General features: G+C 37.7%; 4 protein-coding genes and 1 long non-coding RNA gene across 8 annotated transcripts; 2 read left to right on the forward strand and 3 right to left on the reverse strand.

The window, feature by feature from the left end:
- Positions 1 to 144: 144 nt before the first annotated feature.
- Positions 145 to 17001, reverse strand: LOC124342384 (L-fucose kinase-like). Of its 4 annotated transcripts, none has more exons than XM_046795358.1 (19): positions 16922 to 17001; positions 16735 to 16826; positions 4537 to 4713; positions 4114 to 4476; positions 3919 to 4049; positions 3517 to 3853; positions 2963 to 3452; positions 2469 to 2653; positions 2213 to 2405; positions 2096 to 2147; positions 1931 to 2003; positions 1650 to 1862; positions 1414 to 1563; positions 1259 to 1309; positions 1045 to 1136; positions 779 to 954; positions 568 to 714; positions 415 to 491; positions 145 to 332 (listed from the first exon to the last, which is right to left on the reverse strand). In XM_046795358.1, the coding sequence occupies exons 4-19, from the start codon at positions 4411 to 4413 to the stop codon at positions 243 to 245; spliced, it is 2757 nt and encodes a 918-aa protein (XP_046651314.1). In that variant the 5' UTR covers positions 4414 to 4476; positions 4537 to 4713; positions 16735 to 16826; positions 16922 to 17001; the 3' UTR covers positions 145 to 242. The 4 variants fall into 4 exon arrangements, with proteins under 4 accessions (XP_046651314.1, XP_046651315.1, XP_046651313.1 ...); XM_046795359.1 differs by having other exon boundaries at positions 16959 to 16994; XM_046795357.1 differs by lacking the exons at positions 16735 to 16826; positions 16922 to 17001 and adding an exon at positions 4794 to 5228.
- LOC124341721 (dynein intermediate chain 3, ciliary-like) lies at positions 6381 to 8209 on the reverse strand. Its single transcript, XM_046794656.1, has 7 exons — positions 8015 to 8209; positions 7770 to 7945; positions 7470 to 7546; positions 7011 to 7264; positions 6836 to 6947; positions 6532 to 6731; positions 6381 to 6461 (listed from the first exon to the last, which is right to left on the reverse strand). Exons 1-7 carry the CDS (start codon positions 8207 to 8209, stop codon positions 6381 to 6383), a joined length of 1095 nt encoding a protein of 364 aa, XP_046650612.1.
- LOC124342471 (TBC1 domain family member 20-like) lies at positions 8953 to 15661 on the reverse strand. Its single transcript, XM_046795466.1, has 7 exons — positions 15653 to 15661; positions 14814 to 14932; positions 9970 to 10064; positions 9711 to 9868; positions 9410 to 9626; positions 9244 to 9353; positions 8953 to 9179 (listed from the first exon to the last, which is right to left on the reverse strand). Exons 4-7 carry the CDS (start codon positions 9779 to 9781, stop codon positions 8954 to 8956), a joined length of 624 nt encoding a protein of 207 aa, XP_046651422.1. The 5' UTR covers positions 9782 to 9868; positions 9970 to 10064; positions 14814 to 14932; positions 15653 to 15661; the 3' UTR covers position 8953.
- On the forward strand, positions 11461 to 12386 carry LOC124342476. Its single transcript, XR_006918833.1, has 4 exons — positions 11461 to 11575; positions 11652 to 11836; positions 11910 to 12067; positions 12139 to 12386. It is a non-coding gene; the product is annotated as an uncharacterized LOC124342476 (long non-coding RNA).
- LOC124342472 lies at positions 16589 to 17074 on the forward strand. The gene is made up of 3 exons (XM_046795467.1): positions 16589 to 16668; positions 16737 to 16866; positions 16926 to 17074. Exons 1-3 carry the CDS (start codon positions 16642 to 16644, stop codon positions 17072 to 17074), a joined length of 306 nt encoding a protein of 101 aa, XP_046651423.1. The 5' UTR covers positions 16589 to 16641.
- Positions 17075 to 17170: the final 96 nt, after the last annotated feature.

Genomic DNA, 17170 nt, shown 5'->3' on the forward strand with positions numbered 1-17170 from the left:
TTATTTCAATACGTGTATTTTAAAAAAATCATTGCGTCTAGATAAACGGCCTACTTATAAACGGTAACGAATGATATATGGAGAGAATACACTTATATTTCAAGCACAGCCACTCCAGCGTAAAATGAAAAATAGATTCAGACAAACGATAAAATTTGTTTATTCCTTACCCCTTAAAATTTTAAAATTATTATGTATAGCCCAACATATATTCTGCACTCATCTCTGGTCAAAATGTGATTTTACGGAATGTTAACCTGTGTTCCACCAATCTTCAGACTAATTCCAGTCTGATCAATAGTCGCTCTATGAATTATCATTGTTTCGCATCCCTGTTTGAAAATGAAATATCTCAATTAACAATTCTGAATTCTTGATTGGTGGTCGTCACAGTTCAAATGTAATTAATTTTACCTCGATAGATTTTATGATTTCTTCAACTGCATCCCTGTCTTCAGAGCGTTTCAGGAAGCCGTAATAGAACCCCCCACCTTTAACCGCACGCAGACAGAAATTAATTTCAGTAACTTATTTTAAAAAAGGAATTAATGAAATAAAATGACAAACCTCCTGCGCCTGCTAGGCTCTGTCCATGAACTAAGTGAGACAATGCGTCCATTAGATTTGTTACCATTTGTGGTTCGCATCCTGGTGCAATTGCCTTCTTCTGGCGCCAATACACATCCACGGCATGACATAACTGGTCGATATCACCTGCTCAAATCGAAATACATTAAAGAGTCTTTACACCATTTTTAACGAATTTCAGACAATATACCTTGTAAAATGGCATTTTTACATTCATCAGCATTTTCAATAAGTCGATTGAAGCAGTCAACTGTCTCCACATCACGAGCATACCACATTCGGATAACATTCTGCAGTAAATTCCGGGCAAGTCGCACCTTTCCCGTATGTATAAGGAGTAACCTCTGATTAATCAAACTGATGGTCCTGTTTATTTCGTGTGTGGTGTAATAAATAAAATTGTTAATTGACTGTTGTTTTCCAAAGCATGCAATGAATTACGTGACATGGATATACCTTTCTGAAAGTTTAATATTTTCGATATGCACCTGAACATTGGAATCGGCAAAGGAATGGCCTCGATTGCAACCGCCCATTACTCCACCTACCTATATAAAGCCACACATAGACGAAAATATTTTTTCATTAAAAAAAAATATACCAAGTGACGCAATCAGCATCCCCCTCCTCCGAGAAACAAAAAGTTGATTGCGCCACTGCATTAACATACTTGATCCTGCCATCCACCTCCCGTTGTTAACAGTTGTTCAATATGTAGCACCTGTAGCAATGCCAGAAATTTAAAAAAAAAAAAAAAATGAATTACTTGGAATAGAACCCAACGCATCTATAACAAATGATGTAATATAAAGTCTATTTTCATACCCCATGAATAAGATGGGATCGACTGAATTCATATCCCATAGCACTATAAATAACGGCTAGTAAGGCTGACGCTAGAATACTGCTGGTTCCCAATCCAGATCCTTGTGGCAGCTTTGACCAGCCATGCAATTCCAGCCCGCTGCCCAAGGTCTATAGTTGGAAAAATGACGTAAATGAGTAATGAGCAAAATTCGTTACGACATAATTAGCTAAAACCAAAGAATAATCACCCATACCTTTTCAAGTTGCTCTGATAAATCTTGCTGACAATTTCCTTGCACCACACCAGCGCATACCAAAGCTGCTTTTAAAAGTGCCCCATGAATGGTTGGATCACTATAGTTCATCACATCGTCGATCGATGAAATCACAAGCGGTTCTGTCTGACCCTCACAAACCAAAACAAGGTGAAGCTTTTCAAGTCTTCTACCTCGAGCTCCAATTGGTTTCTGTTGCAAAAGGATTGCAGGTTAGTAAAATATAAAGAAAAGTATAGTTGTTTATGAGATCAAATTACTTCTCCATCAACGAGAATTCCAATATTGACGACGCTTCCGCCCATTTCGTAGCAAATAGGGGGAGTATCCGACCTTAACGAATTTTGAATTAGATTACATAATAGGTTTTCTGGTATTTATTATGTAGGCTATGAGTTACGATCCTATATAAAATGTTTACATACCATCCACCAGAGAGATCGAGTCTAGCAGGACATTCCGCTTCAATCCACTCACCTATCAAGTATCACATTTTCAATATTGACACGGATATTGCCGTTTTGATTAGTCAAAATTAATACCAATGGGAGGGCGGCTAATGTTTGAAACTACGCAGTTCTGTATCATATGGAATTGAACACTTTTAACAGTTTCATGGATGAGAATGTGGACTGCGCGTTCGTAATGACGGGCAGCACGCAGCAAAAGATCCGGAGTCCACATCCATTTCAATCGTTGATCAGCCAGAGCGAGAACACCATCACGCAAAGAGTGCTATTCAAATAAAGAAAGTTAAAATATGTGGGTTAAAAGAATATTTGTTTAAAAATTCCTAACCTTTAGCATTTCAAAGGCTGGTTTCCATGCACTATTGGAAGCAGGACCGCTACGCAAACCATTCTGAGAACCAGCTTTGCAAGCCAGTAGCTCAGCAATAGCGGCCAATATCCGCGAACAACTGCGCCTGTCGCCTTCTATTACTGCCTCGTCCAGAGCACTGAGTAACGAGTTACTCCAATTTTCTAAAGAATTAAGATTGCATATCACAAGAGATTATAGTTATTGATAATGTATATAACTATTCTAAAAGAAGAGGCTATTTACGGATTATTAAAAAAACGTTACTTTCTACTTTACATTGTCTACCTCCCCTACCTCTACCTTTAACTACTCTTGTCGAATTTACAAAGTGGATTCTAACCCCAGTCGACATTTTAAACAATGTGTACAATTTGTTGTAGAAACAAAAAAATTTCAAATATTTTCGTAGCATACTGCAAGATGAACGTCATTAGTAATCAACACAGCAGCTTGGTTGCTGTAAAACTTACCAGCACAGGCTCGGTGAAAATAGGGGGCTAATGCCCCTGGCCAATGCGAAATAGACTGCAAGATAACTGAAGAGTTGAGCCATCGAAGATTTTGAAGCGCAGCAACCGGATCACTCAAGCGACGAAAATCGTCAATGGAATATCTTTTACTTTGACGCCAACTCTCCAGGCGAGAATCTGTAGATCCTTTAATATCTTGGAGCCAGAGCAGATCTCTCCAGCTATTAGCGTCCAAAGCTAATGGAAACAGGCACGCAGTCACAAGTGAATGGGCAACACCATCAGACGTCCATATGTCTTCTGGCTCAATTCCTTTAAGCATAAAGTAGGTTGACCAGTTGAGACCAAAAATCGTTGCACGGGAATGGCTGTATTCTAATACTGGGATGTCCGTAGCAGAGAAAAGGGATCGTCCTAATCTCGATTCTTTTTCTACGCGTATCCAATAACCAACCATACAGACGTTGTCACTCAAATAAAACTCGGGAATCTATATAAAAAATAATAAAAGATTCTTATAATTCGAGATTTAAATTAGACAGTATATCTCGAACCTCATCCAAATCGACTTTAACATTGATGAAGTAAGCTCTGCCTGCCAATTGCAACACTCGGTCGGGTTGGCTAGTTTGAATGGAAGAAGAAACCATAAACAACTCGGCGTTGTCTTTCAGGGTTGTTTCAATTAAGCTGTTCACAAGCATCGTTGATGGTTTCTGCTGCTTAGATAAGCTGTGTAAAATTGATGGAAGATTTGCGGAAGGAAGTAATGAAGAATCTGAATGATGGAAGATTTTTTCCAGAGGAAGAGCAGTCCAATTAACATGTTTTAATCCATTAATAGGAATCGCACGGAATTCAAACTCACGAAGCTCTTCCCAAAGCATCATTCTGGAAAAATTTGAATCGTTTCTCAAGGTGTTCATGATCAAATAAATATTATGAATTGAATGCACCTAGCTTTAACTTTATCTCCGTCATTGTCAATGCATCTAATTTTATCCTGTGATTGGGTGCTATCACCAGACAAAAAAATTTGTCTATCCTTAATCCAAAGAGGCCCAAGCAAATCATAGAACAAAGACAACTAAACATAAAAATTATTGTGAGATGGATTAATGTTGTGCCATCTCAAAAGCGCAATTCGTTACCTGCATGGTTTTGGCACCATTATCTTCCCCGATATACGTGCAACGATTCAAAGGAAATTTCCGACTTAAACAAATCAAACTTGCAGCAACTGTTGATTTCAGATAAATAATTCCACTGTTGAAATTCTCTACAAATTCTTCGGAAAGTTGATCTAGCGAAAAACGTGTTAAGGAATTTACTGCTTCTCCAGGATGCAAGAATTTCCCTACATCACAATGGGTTGCACTTCCGCTTTGACTCCCCAGAATAAACGCAAGAGCGTCTGGTGTAGGAAGAGGCCATTCAAACGGCTCGTTCATGCGCCCAGAAAGGACAAAACCACTGGAAACAATCCAAATTCCAGGTGGTGCTCCTTGCTTCAGCTACATGTCAAGAACTTAACAACTTAATTTTCCTTTTATAGAATTGTCTCTTATATTTACCTGGCAGCATAAATTTATAATGAATTCAAGATATGTTTCCAATCCAGAACCATTTCTGTTCTTATTTTGAGTAGGTAGAAAGGCAATGCCATTAGGCCAATAACATGGATAATTTCCAGAAAACTTATCATGATGAATAATCAAAATATGTGAATTATTCAGGACATCAAATGTTACCTATATTTAAATAAAACAACAAAATAGTATAACTTAATCAACCACAAAAGATAAATTTATCTAATTAAGCTAGTAAGTACATTTTCAAACCCCTCATTGTTACAGAGTTTTTCCGCCGTAACCAGCAAAGCATTCAGAGTTTCCTCACCGTCACTCAATCCACTAGTATCTTTCAGTACAACACAAGACAACTGAGAATTTAAAAGGCCTTTGTTGTTAAGAATAGATAACTCTTCTGTGATAGCATTAGCCCATTTAGGATCTGAACAGGCTATAGCAATGCAAGTCCACATTTTTTACTAATCATAAACATTAATTTTTTTTAATGCTATTTAATTTTCGATGCGTGTTTAATGGAACGCACTTTTTTGTTTTACTGTATAAATTGATCAACTAATAACGACTAAGCTCTTAAAGTTTGTTGTGAAGTTACATCTGTCTGTGTAGTCTGTAGTTGTGGTAGTTGTGTACAAGATAAGAGTATATAAACAAACACTAGCACTGTCTAGCGGCAAATAAGAGTACTATGGGTTGCGCTTCGGGATATAAATAAAATGCGGTTAGATCTATTGTCACGACATATGTCGTGGCGCGACGGTCGAAACTGTCTATTGCCACGACATATGTCGTGGCAATAAAGAGAAAATTGTCTATTGCCACGACATGCGTTTTCGTACTAAGTTCCACAGAAGATGTTTAGGAAAACTACTAAATAGGGTAAAACTACATGTGTATAATTCCCGCATCATTTTTCTTGTCAATTATCCCGTGAAACTCAACCTTTGTTGAAATCTACCAATAAAAAATTACCCTCTCGACGGAGAATCGAACGCCATGCTATCGCATGGTGGCATTCATCGCTGACCATTCGTCTACCATTGCTGAAAAATTTCTATTAAAAACTTGAGATATCTAACCTAACCTAACCTAACCTAACCTAACCTAACCTAACCTAACCTAACCTAACCTAACCTAACATGCGTGAATGTCGAATTTAAAAAAAAAATATGTCGTGGCAATAGACAAATTTCGTGTTATTGCCACGATATGAGAGATCAGAGAGGAAGTATAGGCGTATCGTGGCATGTCGTGGCAATAGACAATTTTCTCTTTATTGCCACGACAGATGTCGTGGCAATAGACAGTTTCGACCGTATTGCCACGACATCATGTCGTGACAATAGATTTAACCATAAAATGCGGTAAGCAATTTAATATTGAAACTAGTAAATAGATATTATATAGCTGTGTATGCAAATTTTTTTACAGTTCTCCACACCTATTCGATAGCTTATACAATCCGCTCATGTACATGTACACCAGTAAAGAATTCAAACGCGCGTTGGCTCATTTAAAACAGAAATGCAAATGCAATACACACTAATCTAATATTTTACGCGTGAAAGTTGACTGATGGACAACGGGGTGGAAAAATAGAAATAGAAATCGTACTGAAATAGGATAGGATTTCAAATCAAGCAACATATGAAAGATACAAACACCTACACGTATGAACAATCAGCTTATTAAGGAGATCAAAAGGAAACTAGAATTTTTATTTCTTCTTTGATTCGACACACATAGCCGCTCGGCTCATGCATTATTAATGATTGTGTGTTACCATATGACAGCCAAAAGATTTACCCTTTGAATCATATCTCATAATATCACCGTCTGTTGCAGCAGTGAATATGACGGACGGCCGTGTGTGACTCCACGCTCCGGCCAGTAACTGGACATTTTGATTCCTACAACGCAGCAGAGTATGAAACAAGTTATTATTTGAATCTGCTTGTCAATAGACATAAGCGAACACACTTTAAAGTTAAAATGGGCGAATCGCGAATGTCCTCGGTCCAAACATTCGTGGTCCAATCCCCAACGGTCAAAAAGATTTTGGGCAGTTGTGGGTGTCGACTGTCGATGTAGACCGTGAACTGGGCCCAAGTGTGCCTCGTATTGGCACATTATCCTCTCCGCTGTTGTTCGGGCTCTTCTGTTGCAATTCATCGCAATACCTGCAAATTGGCAATTCATTTTTTATTTTTAGGTGAAATGAATCGAGAAATGAGCACCTTGACGTGTGCCAACTAGGAATTTGTTTGGCATAGAAGGATCGTACTCCAGACAAGTAGCCTAGCCGATAAAGCGCTTTCCGATCGAAGGATTGAACTAGGATCCAGTAAAAGTGCGTCTATTGGCGCATTTAATTTTCGCATGTCCCACCAAAGAACCTATTATTGTTAATCATATAATCAAGATGAAATAATCAAAATGATTTGTTATCGTGTTTTTACTTGGCCGTCGCCAGAGGCGGAAAAGAATTCTCCTCCAGCTTTTGAATTGCTCCAAATAAGCGAAGTGACACTTTCCGACTGACCGACACCAATGGGGACGCATTCGACTGGACCTTGACTCTTACGAACGTCCCAAATTCCCACAGCGCCATAAATCGATCCACCAGCTAAAATGTGTTGGTCACGCGGATTGAACGAGACGGAACGTAGTTGACTCATGCTGCGTAAAATTATTTCTGGTTGCACAGCTCTTTCTATTCATGGAAGGAATTATTACTTGCAAAGTTATACTGCTGAATAAAGAGACATATCATTCTCATATCGGAAAATGTCAATACCAATATTCCGCAATATTCCAGATGTAAGAATCATTTTCTTTGTGGTCAAACAGAATTTTCCAAAAAGGATCTGAATAAGCAGCGGCCAATTTAGTTCCTCCATCGGGACTCCAACTAATACCAGTGACTGCGCGTTTTATCGGTGACGGATCCTTTAGCAGATGAAGGGTTCGCAGAGGATTCGGATCTGGCGTTTGCCTGTTGGAAATATAAAAATTCAGCCATGCAGAAATATTAAAAAAGTATTAAATTAATTGATGATTACACATCGGGAGAATCAGTGAAATAATCCTCATAGATGTTAAATCTTGTGTTAAATACATTGTTTTGCTTGATGTAATGTTCCATTTGCTAAAAGGGGGTAAAAAAATCTGTTTGCACTTATTGGTATAAACATTATTCACATTTATATCAATTCAACATGTCCAAGTTGTAGGACAGTAGGCTACGGGAATAAGCTTCATCCTTCTCGATCTTTTTGCGGTAGCGAGCCGTTTGATCGGCTTCTAGCGGGTTGACATCGCGAGGCCATATATATAGGCCACCTTCCTTGTGGAAAACTCCGTGGGTCTTGGTCGTAGCACAATCCGTATTGATCTAAATTTTCCAATACGTTTTGTATTAGCTAATGCTATTGACAAATTTAAATTCAATACTGACTTATACATTAAGTGCTGAAACATCACAAGCTTGGCATTGGACTCCGATTTCTTTACTCCTTGCTATGGTAAACAAAGATGTCAATTGCGGATCCGGGAAAATGTCGACAAATTGTGGCGGGTTGAAAACAGCGTCGGAGAAGTTACATTTTCTCCTGCTCAGTACTTTAACATGTCGACGTACAACACAGGTAAGATCCATCTTTGGAGGAACCGTCATATATTGATCGATCTTCGTCGATCGGTAGTTCGGGACTGACAATGTAACTGGCTCCACCTTTGCAATATGAACAATTCCTGCGGACAAACAAGTACATGTCCTTGTTAGTCGCGCAGCGCAAATTTCGCGTTATTCAAAAAAGTGCCATTTTCGTCTGCCACATGCAAGAAAAGTTTGAGGGAATGACGAATTAATCAGCACAACGCCCTTGTTGTCTATACTCAATGTCTACTACACTTTCATGGACCAACTTAGTTCTTTTTCTGAATTTGATATCGATTGAAGAAACGAAATAGATTTTCGCCTAAGGTGACATTTCAGAGTTGAATCGATCAATTGGTCTAGACTTTGGCTTTGTCACAAAATCTTGGCCGATCTTGGCTGATACCTGATATGTTCCAATTTGAAAATATTATTGGATTTTCTAAAACGGTTGGGAACTATAAATATTTGGTGTGTGCAGATTGTGAAATCGGTCCAATAGGGTGGCACTGTATAGACAGCCAAGAAAGCTATGTGGCTGATCAACGTGTAAAACACATGGAATAATGAATACAAACCAGTTTATTTAATTACATTTTTCACACTCATAAAATTTGAAATATAGGAATGCTCTTTAACAGAAGAGGAACACAACAGGTACAATATTCAATATTATGAAATTTTCTGTTTTTCTTAATTATGACAATATAGTATGACAAGCATTTATACATGACAAATGGAACTTCAAAATATCTCTATATTCGGTCTGACATAGTTATAAATAAATGCGAATGTTGCAACGCTTACGCTAAGTGCAACAACCTTCGCAGTTTGGGATCTTAAATTTCTGAATCCAGACCAAGGAGTCCAACGTTGAATCGCCGCTTTTTTATGTTTCCCTTGTAAAGCAGCCTTTCTCTGTTCCATTCTCCTTTTCCTCTCTTCGTTCTCTTCCTTTATCTTACGAATACTACAACAAGATGAAACATTAATGTCATTCAGGAAATATCAGCAGAACTTAATGCTTCAGATACTTTTCAGCGTGCATCTCTCGGACAACTGTTTCCATTACATCTGGTGGATAGGTTCGCATCAACTTCTTTGTTTCAGTAATAAGACTATCAAATGGTAGATTATCAGGGACCTAAGATCAAACTGTAAGAACATTAATCGAAAAAGAGCTGATTAAAAAAATCGTACGTTGGAGAGCATTTGATGTAGAAGCGGCATCTCGCACGGTGTCAAAAAAATATCACTTGCTCTATGCAACACGACGACAGCAGATAGATACATAGAGGTCCATGGATGTGAGAACATAAATACATCAAACAATCTTACGACAGTTTCGTAATCGTTGAGAACATGGCCAAACCAAGTAATCGCCCACGGAAGGCAGAAAATTGTCCCTAGCTCCGACCTAGAATTATAACAGGTTATTCACATTTTAAAGAGAATCTTTCTCTTTTTTTTTAGGGGGGGGGGGGAGAGGGGTTTCAAATACCTCATCAAATAATTGTGCAAATCACGATTTTCATTTTTGACTAGTGCATACACTAAGTTCAGAATTTCCATTGTAGATAGGCTCCATATCTGGTCCCAGAAACAGTTGGAAATGTGATTGGGAAAGTCTGCATAACACACTGTAACTTTTCTCTTCTCCTAAAACAAGCAACAGTGTGATGGCAATATCGTGAAAACCCTGTGCATGGAATCATAATAATTGTAAGAGGATCATCTTTGTAATTTAATTTTGCTATAACCTGATAGTAATGGAGACCTTCATTTGCTATCAGAACTCTTATTATCAGCTCTGTGACTTTTACTTGGAGGTCTGCTTGAATATTTTCATTAATAACTAGGTGGATAACAAAATTTTAAGAATAGAAAATATACATAAAAGAAATATTATTGCGATTGGCGGAGATTTAGGACCGGTCGAAATAGGCCCCGACGAAATAGGCCCGGCAAATAGGACCGGTCGAAATAGGACCCTACGAAATAGGCCCACTTTTAAAATATTTTTAAAGCGGTCCTATTTCTCCGTCAATGTGGGCCTATTTCTCCCAATTATTTCTAAGTTCCATAAGGTACTCTGAAACATTTTCAAAAATTAATTCGACCTACTCTGCATGAGCGAGTAGGCGGAATATTCAACGGTGGATCCGCCACCGCTTATATTCATTGCCGTAGCTCAAACCACGATGAGTGAATTCACACATTGCCGTTTCGTTTTTCACATGTTAGGTAGCTGATTTCCGTCTTTATTTTTTTATGAACGTATTCCCCTTGATCTTAACTGTAAAATTCATTTTTTACAAACGTCGTTTTCACTTATTAACTATCGCTAATTTAAAAAAATGAACAAATTTTCGTGTTTTCTTCGCCATTTATTTGTTCCGTAGCTCGATCCCCCCTTCAGAGGCTCAGCCTTGAACGCGTCTCTCCCCTTCAGCGGCTCAGCCTTGAACGCGTCTCCCCCCTCTACCTATGCCAGTACTCAGGTGAAGTAGGAAATGAACATGTTTGATGAAATAAATGATTTCAAACATATACATAACAATTTCATGTTTTTTAAAGCAACAAACGCATATCACTTTTAAGTTTATTGTTTTATGGGGCTGACGCGAGGTGCTGCTCAAGCCGGCCAGAAGTGTGGTCGAGCGGGAGAGGCTGCACGCACTCATGGGAGAGGGGTGAGTGAAGGGGGGGGTTTACCTGGGCCATACCATACACGCCCATGTTTTCCCTTCTCCGTATATGTTAACGGGTGGTCTAGTGGTTAGTGACTCGGGCTATGAATCTCAAGCGGCGGTGTTCGAATCTCGGCCATGTTGATAAAGATTTTTATTTACAAAATATTTTAGAAAAATTAATAGCTCAACAGCATAAAGCGGTGTGGAACTATCCTGGCGAAATTGATCGTTTTTTGTTTTTTTAATTGATGATATATACATTAATTGATTTAATATACCGCACGAAAAGGAAATTTCTATTATAGTTGAATACCAAATGTGGTTTTGAAGATTTCCATCTATCGGTGATAGTAGCGTCACTAGCGTGGTTCAATAGCGTCATGAAGATGGCGTCATCTGCTCATCGTCAACTTCAGCGTTTAATTTACAAATAAGAAATAGAAATCCTATAAAAAAATTAAAATAGCTTCAACATGTGTACATTTTATTTTTAATCATTTTAAAATTTGAATTGCAATTTTCGTTACATTTGATCTGTAAGAATTCGATTCTGAATCATTTTCATTTCAAATCGATTCACACACATAGCAGACGCTAACACATCAAGCGTCATCAATAGCGTGGTCTGTGGTGCAATGCTATCGCTGGAGTAAGGCGTTTACCTTCAATTCGGGTATGTTAGAGAACTCTTATCATGTTATTTTCAATCTTTAGTTTCTAATATTGTAATTATCAACTTGTGTGGATAGGTAGCGTCATGATTGGCCTACCCTGATGGCGTCATGATCGCTGCTGATTGCCTTTCAAATAGGTTTTCAGCATTCTGCTTACACCTTTGGCATAGAGTCACATATTTCACAATCCAACATCAATTGGTACCAACAGCAGCCCTTCTCTCCATCATCCAGAAGGGTCTGAGATCAGTGTTGGAGATGTGTGTGACAATTTTAATATGATGAAATTTATCTACCACCAAATTTTTACTCTTTTATGTTTTTGTTTTCCAGGATGGTTCGGAACAACCCATGGAAAGCTTATCACTCATTGATGCTGTGATGCCTGATGTTGTTGCAAGTCGTTAACAGCAAACACAGAACAATCAGAAACCAAAGTGGTAAGACAGAACCACCAAATTCCAATGGAGATGAACCCATGCATTCCTATCGTAAGATAGTCAATACTTTTTTTTTATCCCCTGAACTGCTTACTTATTTTCCCTTCAACTATTTAATGAAGGCTGGGAAGAGGAAACAGGAGTAGAGATACTTGCCAGCAAATCTAAAACTGTTCTGATGGTACCATCAAAGAGAGAGAAAGACATCAGATGAACATCGAGGTCATTCAGACTTACAATCACTGAAAAAATTACTATCCTGTTTATTGAATATACAGTGTAATAACACCATAAAACATCAGACCACCTAAATCATAATTGGGGGTAATTTCAAAAAATAAAACACGCGGTAGCCAACTGATTTTTAAAACATATTATCTTAATTTTATTGACAAATCAAATCAAAATATTTTTATCAACGTCACAACGGAAAATATACCAGCTCAACGTCCCACAATCGAACGGTCAAGTCAAACGAAGCGCTAGCCAAAATCAGATTCGTGTTGGGGTTTTTTGTTCCAAGGCCGGTAGAACTCCATTTTTTGGTGTACATTTCCTTGTTGTGTTTTGTGTGCTTGCGAATCATGAACACAAGTGTCTTATTTCATGGACCACATCTAGGAGTGTTACTCATTATTTATCTCCTACCAGTTGGCGGGTGGCCCAAATCTCCCGTTTTACAAGATGACATTGGTGCTGGAGCAGCTGTGTGAAGACGTAAAGCTATCACAGAAGCTTCTCTCACACGAGAAAATCAAGGCCCATAGGAAGAAGGAGACACAGTTGAAGAACTCCATCCTTTTTGCTTTGTGGACACGGTACCAGGATAATGAGGTAATAACTGAAATGATTCAAATAATTGTTAAATAACCATATCAATCTATAATTATTATTAGTTATCAACCGTGGAACTACTGGAGGAAATAGTGTTAGAACTGAAAACCTCATTCCCAACTGTAGTCACTGACCATGCTTTCCATGGGTTGTTCCGAACCATCCTGGAAAACAAAAACATAAAAGAGTAAAAATTTGGTGGTAGATAAATTTCATCATATTAAAATTGTCACACACATCTCCAACACTGATCTCAGACCCTTCTGGATGATGGAGAGAAGGGCTGCTGTTGGTACCAATTGATGTTGGATTGTGAAATATGTGACTCTATGCCAAAGGTGTAAGCAGAATGCTGAAAACCTATTTGAAAGGCAATCAGCAGCGATCATGACGCCATCAGGGTAGGCCAATCATGACGCTACCTATCCACACAAGTTGATAATTACAATATTAGAAACTAAAGATTGAAAATAACATGATAAGAGTTCTCTAACATACCCGAATTGAAGGTAAACGCCTTACTCCAGCGATAGCATTGCACCACAGACCACGCTATTGATGACGCTTGATGTGTTAGCGTCTGCTATGTGTGTGAATCGATTTGAAATGAAAATGATTCAGAATCGAATTCTTACAGATCAAATGTAACGAAAATTGCAATTCAAATTTTAAAATGATTAAAAATAAAATGTACACATGTTGAAGCTATTTTAATTTTTTTATAGGATTTCTATTTCTTATTTGTAAATTAAACGCTGAAGTTGACGATGAGCAGATGACGCCATCTTCATGACGCTATTGAACCACGCTAGTGACGCTACTATCACCGATAGATGGAAATCTTCAAAACCACATTTGGTATTCAACTATAATAGAAATTTCCTTTTCGTGCGGTATATTAAATCAATTAATGTATATATCATCAATTAAAAAAACAAAAAACGATCAATTTCGCCAGGATAGTTCCACACCGCTTTATGCTGTTGAGCTATTAATTTTTCTAAAATATTTTGTAAATAAAAATCTTTATCAACATGGCCGAGATTCGAACACCGCCGCTTGAGATTCATAGCCCGAGTCACTAACCACTAGACCACCCGTTAACATATACGGAGAAGGGAAAACATGGGCGTGTATGGTATGGCCCAGGTAAACCCCCCCCTTCACTCACCCCTCTCCCATGAGTGCGTGCAGCCTCTCCCGCTCGACCACACTTCTGGCCGGCTTGAGCAGCACCTCGCGTCAGCCCCATAAAACAATAAACTTAAAAGTGATATGCGTTTGTTGCTTTAAAAAACATGAAATTGTTATGTATATGTTTGAAATCATTTATTTCATCAAACATGTTCATTTCCTACTTCACCTGAGTACTGGCATAGGTAGAGGGGGGAGACGCGTTCAAGGCTGAGCCGCTGAAGGGGAGAGACGCGTTCAAGGCTGAGCCTCTGAAGGGGGGATCGAGCTACGGAACAAATAAATGGCGAAGAAAACACGAAAATTTGTTCATTTTTTTAAATTAGCGATAGTTAATAAGTGAAAACGACGTTTGTAAAAAATGAATTTTACAGTTAAGATCAAGGGGAATACGTTCATAAAAAAATAAAGACGGAAATCAGCTACCTAACATGTGAAAAACGAAACGGCAATGTGTGAATTCACTCATCGTGGTTTGAGCTACGGCAATGAATATAAGCGGTGGCGGATCCACCGTTGAATATTCCGCCTACTCGCTCATGCAGAGTAGGTCGAATTAATTTTTGAAAATGTTTCAGAGTACCTTATGGAACTTAGAAATAATTGGGAGAAATAGGCCCACATTGACGGAGAAATAGGACCGCTTTAAAAATATTTTAAAAGTGGGCCTATTTCGTAGGGTCCTATTTCGACCGGTCCTATTTGCCGGGCCTATTTCGTCGGGGCCTATTTCGACCGGTCCTATATCTCCGGCTTCCATTATTGCTACCTGGAGGGAAGCATTTTAAAATTCGTTTGACATCCAATACCACCTGGTTGTAGTACTGATGATGCTTAATCTCTTCTGATGAAACTCCTGTTTCCTTTAACTGGTGTAACAATTTGATTCTTAACAAATAGACAGAATAAACAAACATTTTTACACAAATGTTAACTTACGTTTACTTATAAAGAAAGAAAATATGTTACCCAAGACAAAAAAATTTTCACAAACAACGCCTATTTTGACTTTTGAGCCTCAATTAACCAGCAATTAACTCTTGTCTGACTTTTGGAAAAAAACAAACTGACAAGTGACAAGCAGACAATTCCAAACTGTTGATGTAATTTCCAGGCGCGTTCTTAAACCTGCAAACGCGTAAAAGTGTGTACGCAACCTGAACCTACGCAATAACGCAATCAAAAAATGACGTTTCACTTTAATTCTCTAAATACAAAATAATAAAAGTGTTTACACCGTATAAATACATAAGAGAATAATTATACTTAATAAAATAGTTATTGTGAGAATAATTACTTAAGAAAATAATTTCTTAAGAGAACAATTACTTAAGAATATAATTACTTAAGTCATTGCTAGTGACTTACGAACAATTGTACTAATAGAACCTATTATTTGTGAACATAATTTTAATTACTGGTGACCATAATTACTAGCAAGTATTTGACTAAATACACGTTGCATACATTACTTAAAGCCCGAATTATTAAACATTTTAAATACAACAGTCCATAATTACTTAAGAACAAAAATACTTGTGTCCTTAATTTCAATAAAACAAAATTTCGATAGTACTTGATACCATATTTACTAGTGAAAATAATTACTTGTATCCGGATCCCGAATTTTCAGCTGGATTGGACTGAACCTGAAAACTCACGTAAGAAAACTGTTATTAAAATGTTATTATTTCAATTAATATAACTATTTAATACCTGATTATAAATTATAGGTGACGCCAAGTTGCCAGAATTTGAGAAAACAGGCTGTGTCCAAGAAGAAAAAGAGTGCCAATCTCATTTGTCTGGTAAGAGAAAAAAAAGCCACAGTGAAACACCAAACAAACATTAATAAGTTTTAAACTAAAACTAAGAAGAGTGTAAATTAAATTTTTTGAATTTCAGATGGTGATGCAGCTTATATGCCGCAGACATTGATGAATTCAAGGAAAAAGTTCCAAAAAGAAAAAAAAAACATGACTAAAAAGAAAAACTTGAAGCGTACAAGGAAAGAAGAAAAAGTGGATAACATGAGCAAAGAAATGACATCCTCAGTTCCCTTACCCCCAACAACAGACGCAACAAAACAAGAAATGGAAAACCTTACCAAGCAACTGGAAGTGTCTTGCTCTTGTTCCGAGTCCGAGAGTTCCGATGTTCCGAGTCACGTTCCGAGTCTGAATCCACGAAAATGAAATTATTCTAAAATCTTATGATGATTACTGTCGATATGTTTGCAAGAATAAATTAAATGTGTGTACGATTTTCAAATACAGTTCAAAATTCAGAATATGAAAAATCTTAACCCTAGTCTGTTGTTAATGTCATGCAGTTGGGGGAGGAAGGGAGAGTGACAGAACTCCTTGGTTCAGAAGGCCTTGGATCGTTGATATTGAAAACTTATCTACAAACCAAATCATCAATTTCCAACTTGCTTCCTGAATTTGCGGCAATGGATTACACATTGGATTACTACAGATGTGGAAAGTAAGTAAAAGAAAATTTAAAGTTTGTCAGGTTGTAGGTTGTACTTTAATTTGTCTTGTATCTTATTATTTCTAGGTGTCTGAGTTCACATTTCAGCTGGTGCAAGATCTATGAGAAACACCTCAAGTATCGAGAAAGTAAGTTTCACCTTTATGACTATTAAGATAAATGTATAACTTACTGATTTGATTTGAACTTTATACAGCCTCTGATGATGAAAGTTCCGACAAGGAAGATGTTCCCCCTCATGTTGAATCCTCTCAGGGGGAATCGGATACTTCTGGAGACCTTAATTCTGGAAACAACACCCCCAAATGATTTTGAAAGTTCTGAAGGTAAGACATCATAATCAATCACAAATTATAAAATAAAAATTTTTAAATTAAAAACCTAGGAGAAGGAGAGCGTAAAAGGAAGAAGGCCGAACGTAAAAAGAAAGCCAAAAAGGCCAGGTTGGAAATTGAAGGAAACAGTACCTCGGACGAGGACAGCGATCTGTCGAGCGCCTTTTCCGACTGCAGCCTCGACGAGGATGAAGAGTAAATGGCCATAAGAGAAAAGGAGGAGAAATTAAAGTAAAAAAATTCAGATTTAAAAGCCTTCATGTGTTTGCGTTAAAAAAATGTCTGTCAAATGTCT

The sequence above is a fragment of the Daphnia pulicaria genome, chromosome 6 (assembly GCF_021234035.1).
Source record: "Daphnia pulicaria isolate SC F1-1A chromosome 6, SC_F0-13Bv2, whole genome shotgun sequence".
Classification (NCBI taxonomy): Eukaryota; Metazoa; Arthropoda; class Branchiopoda; order Diplostraca; family Daphniidae; genus Daphnia; species Daphnia pulicaria.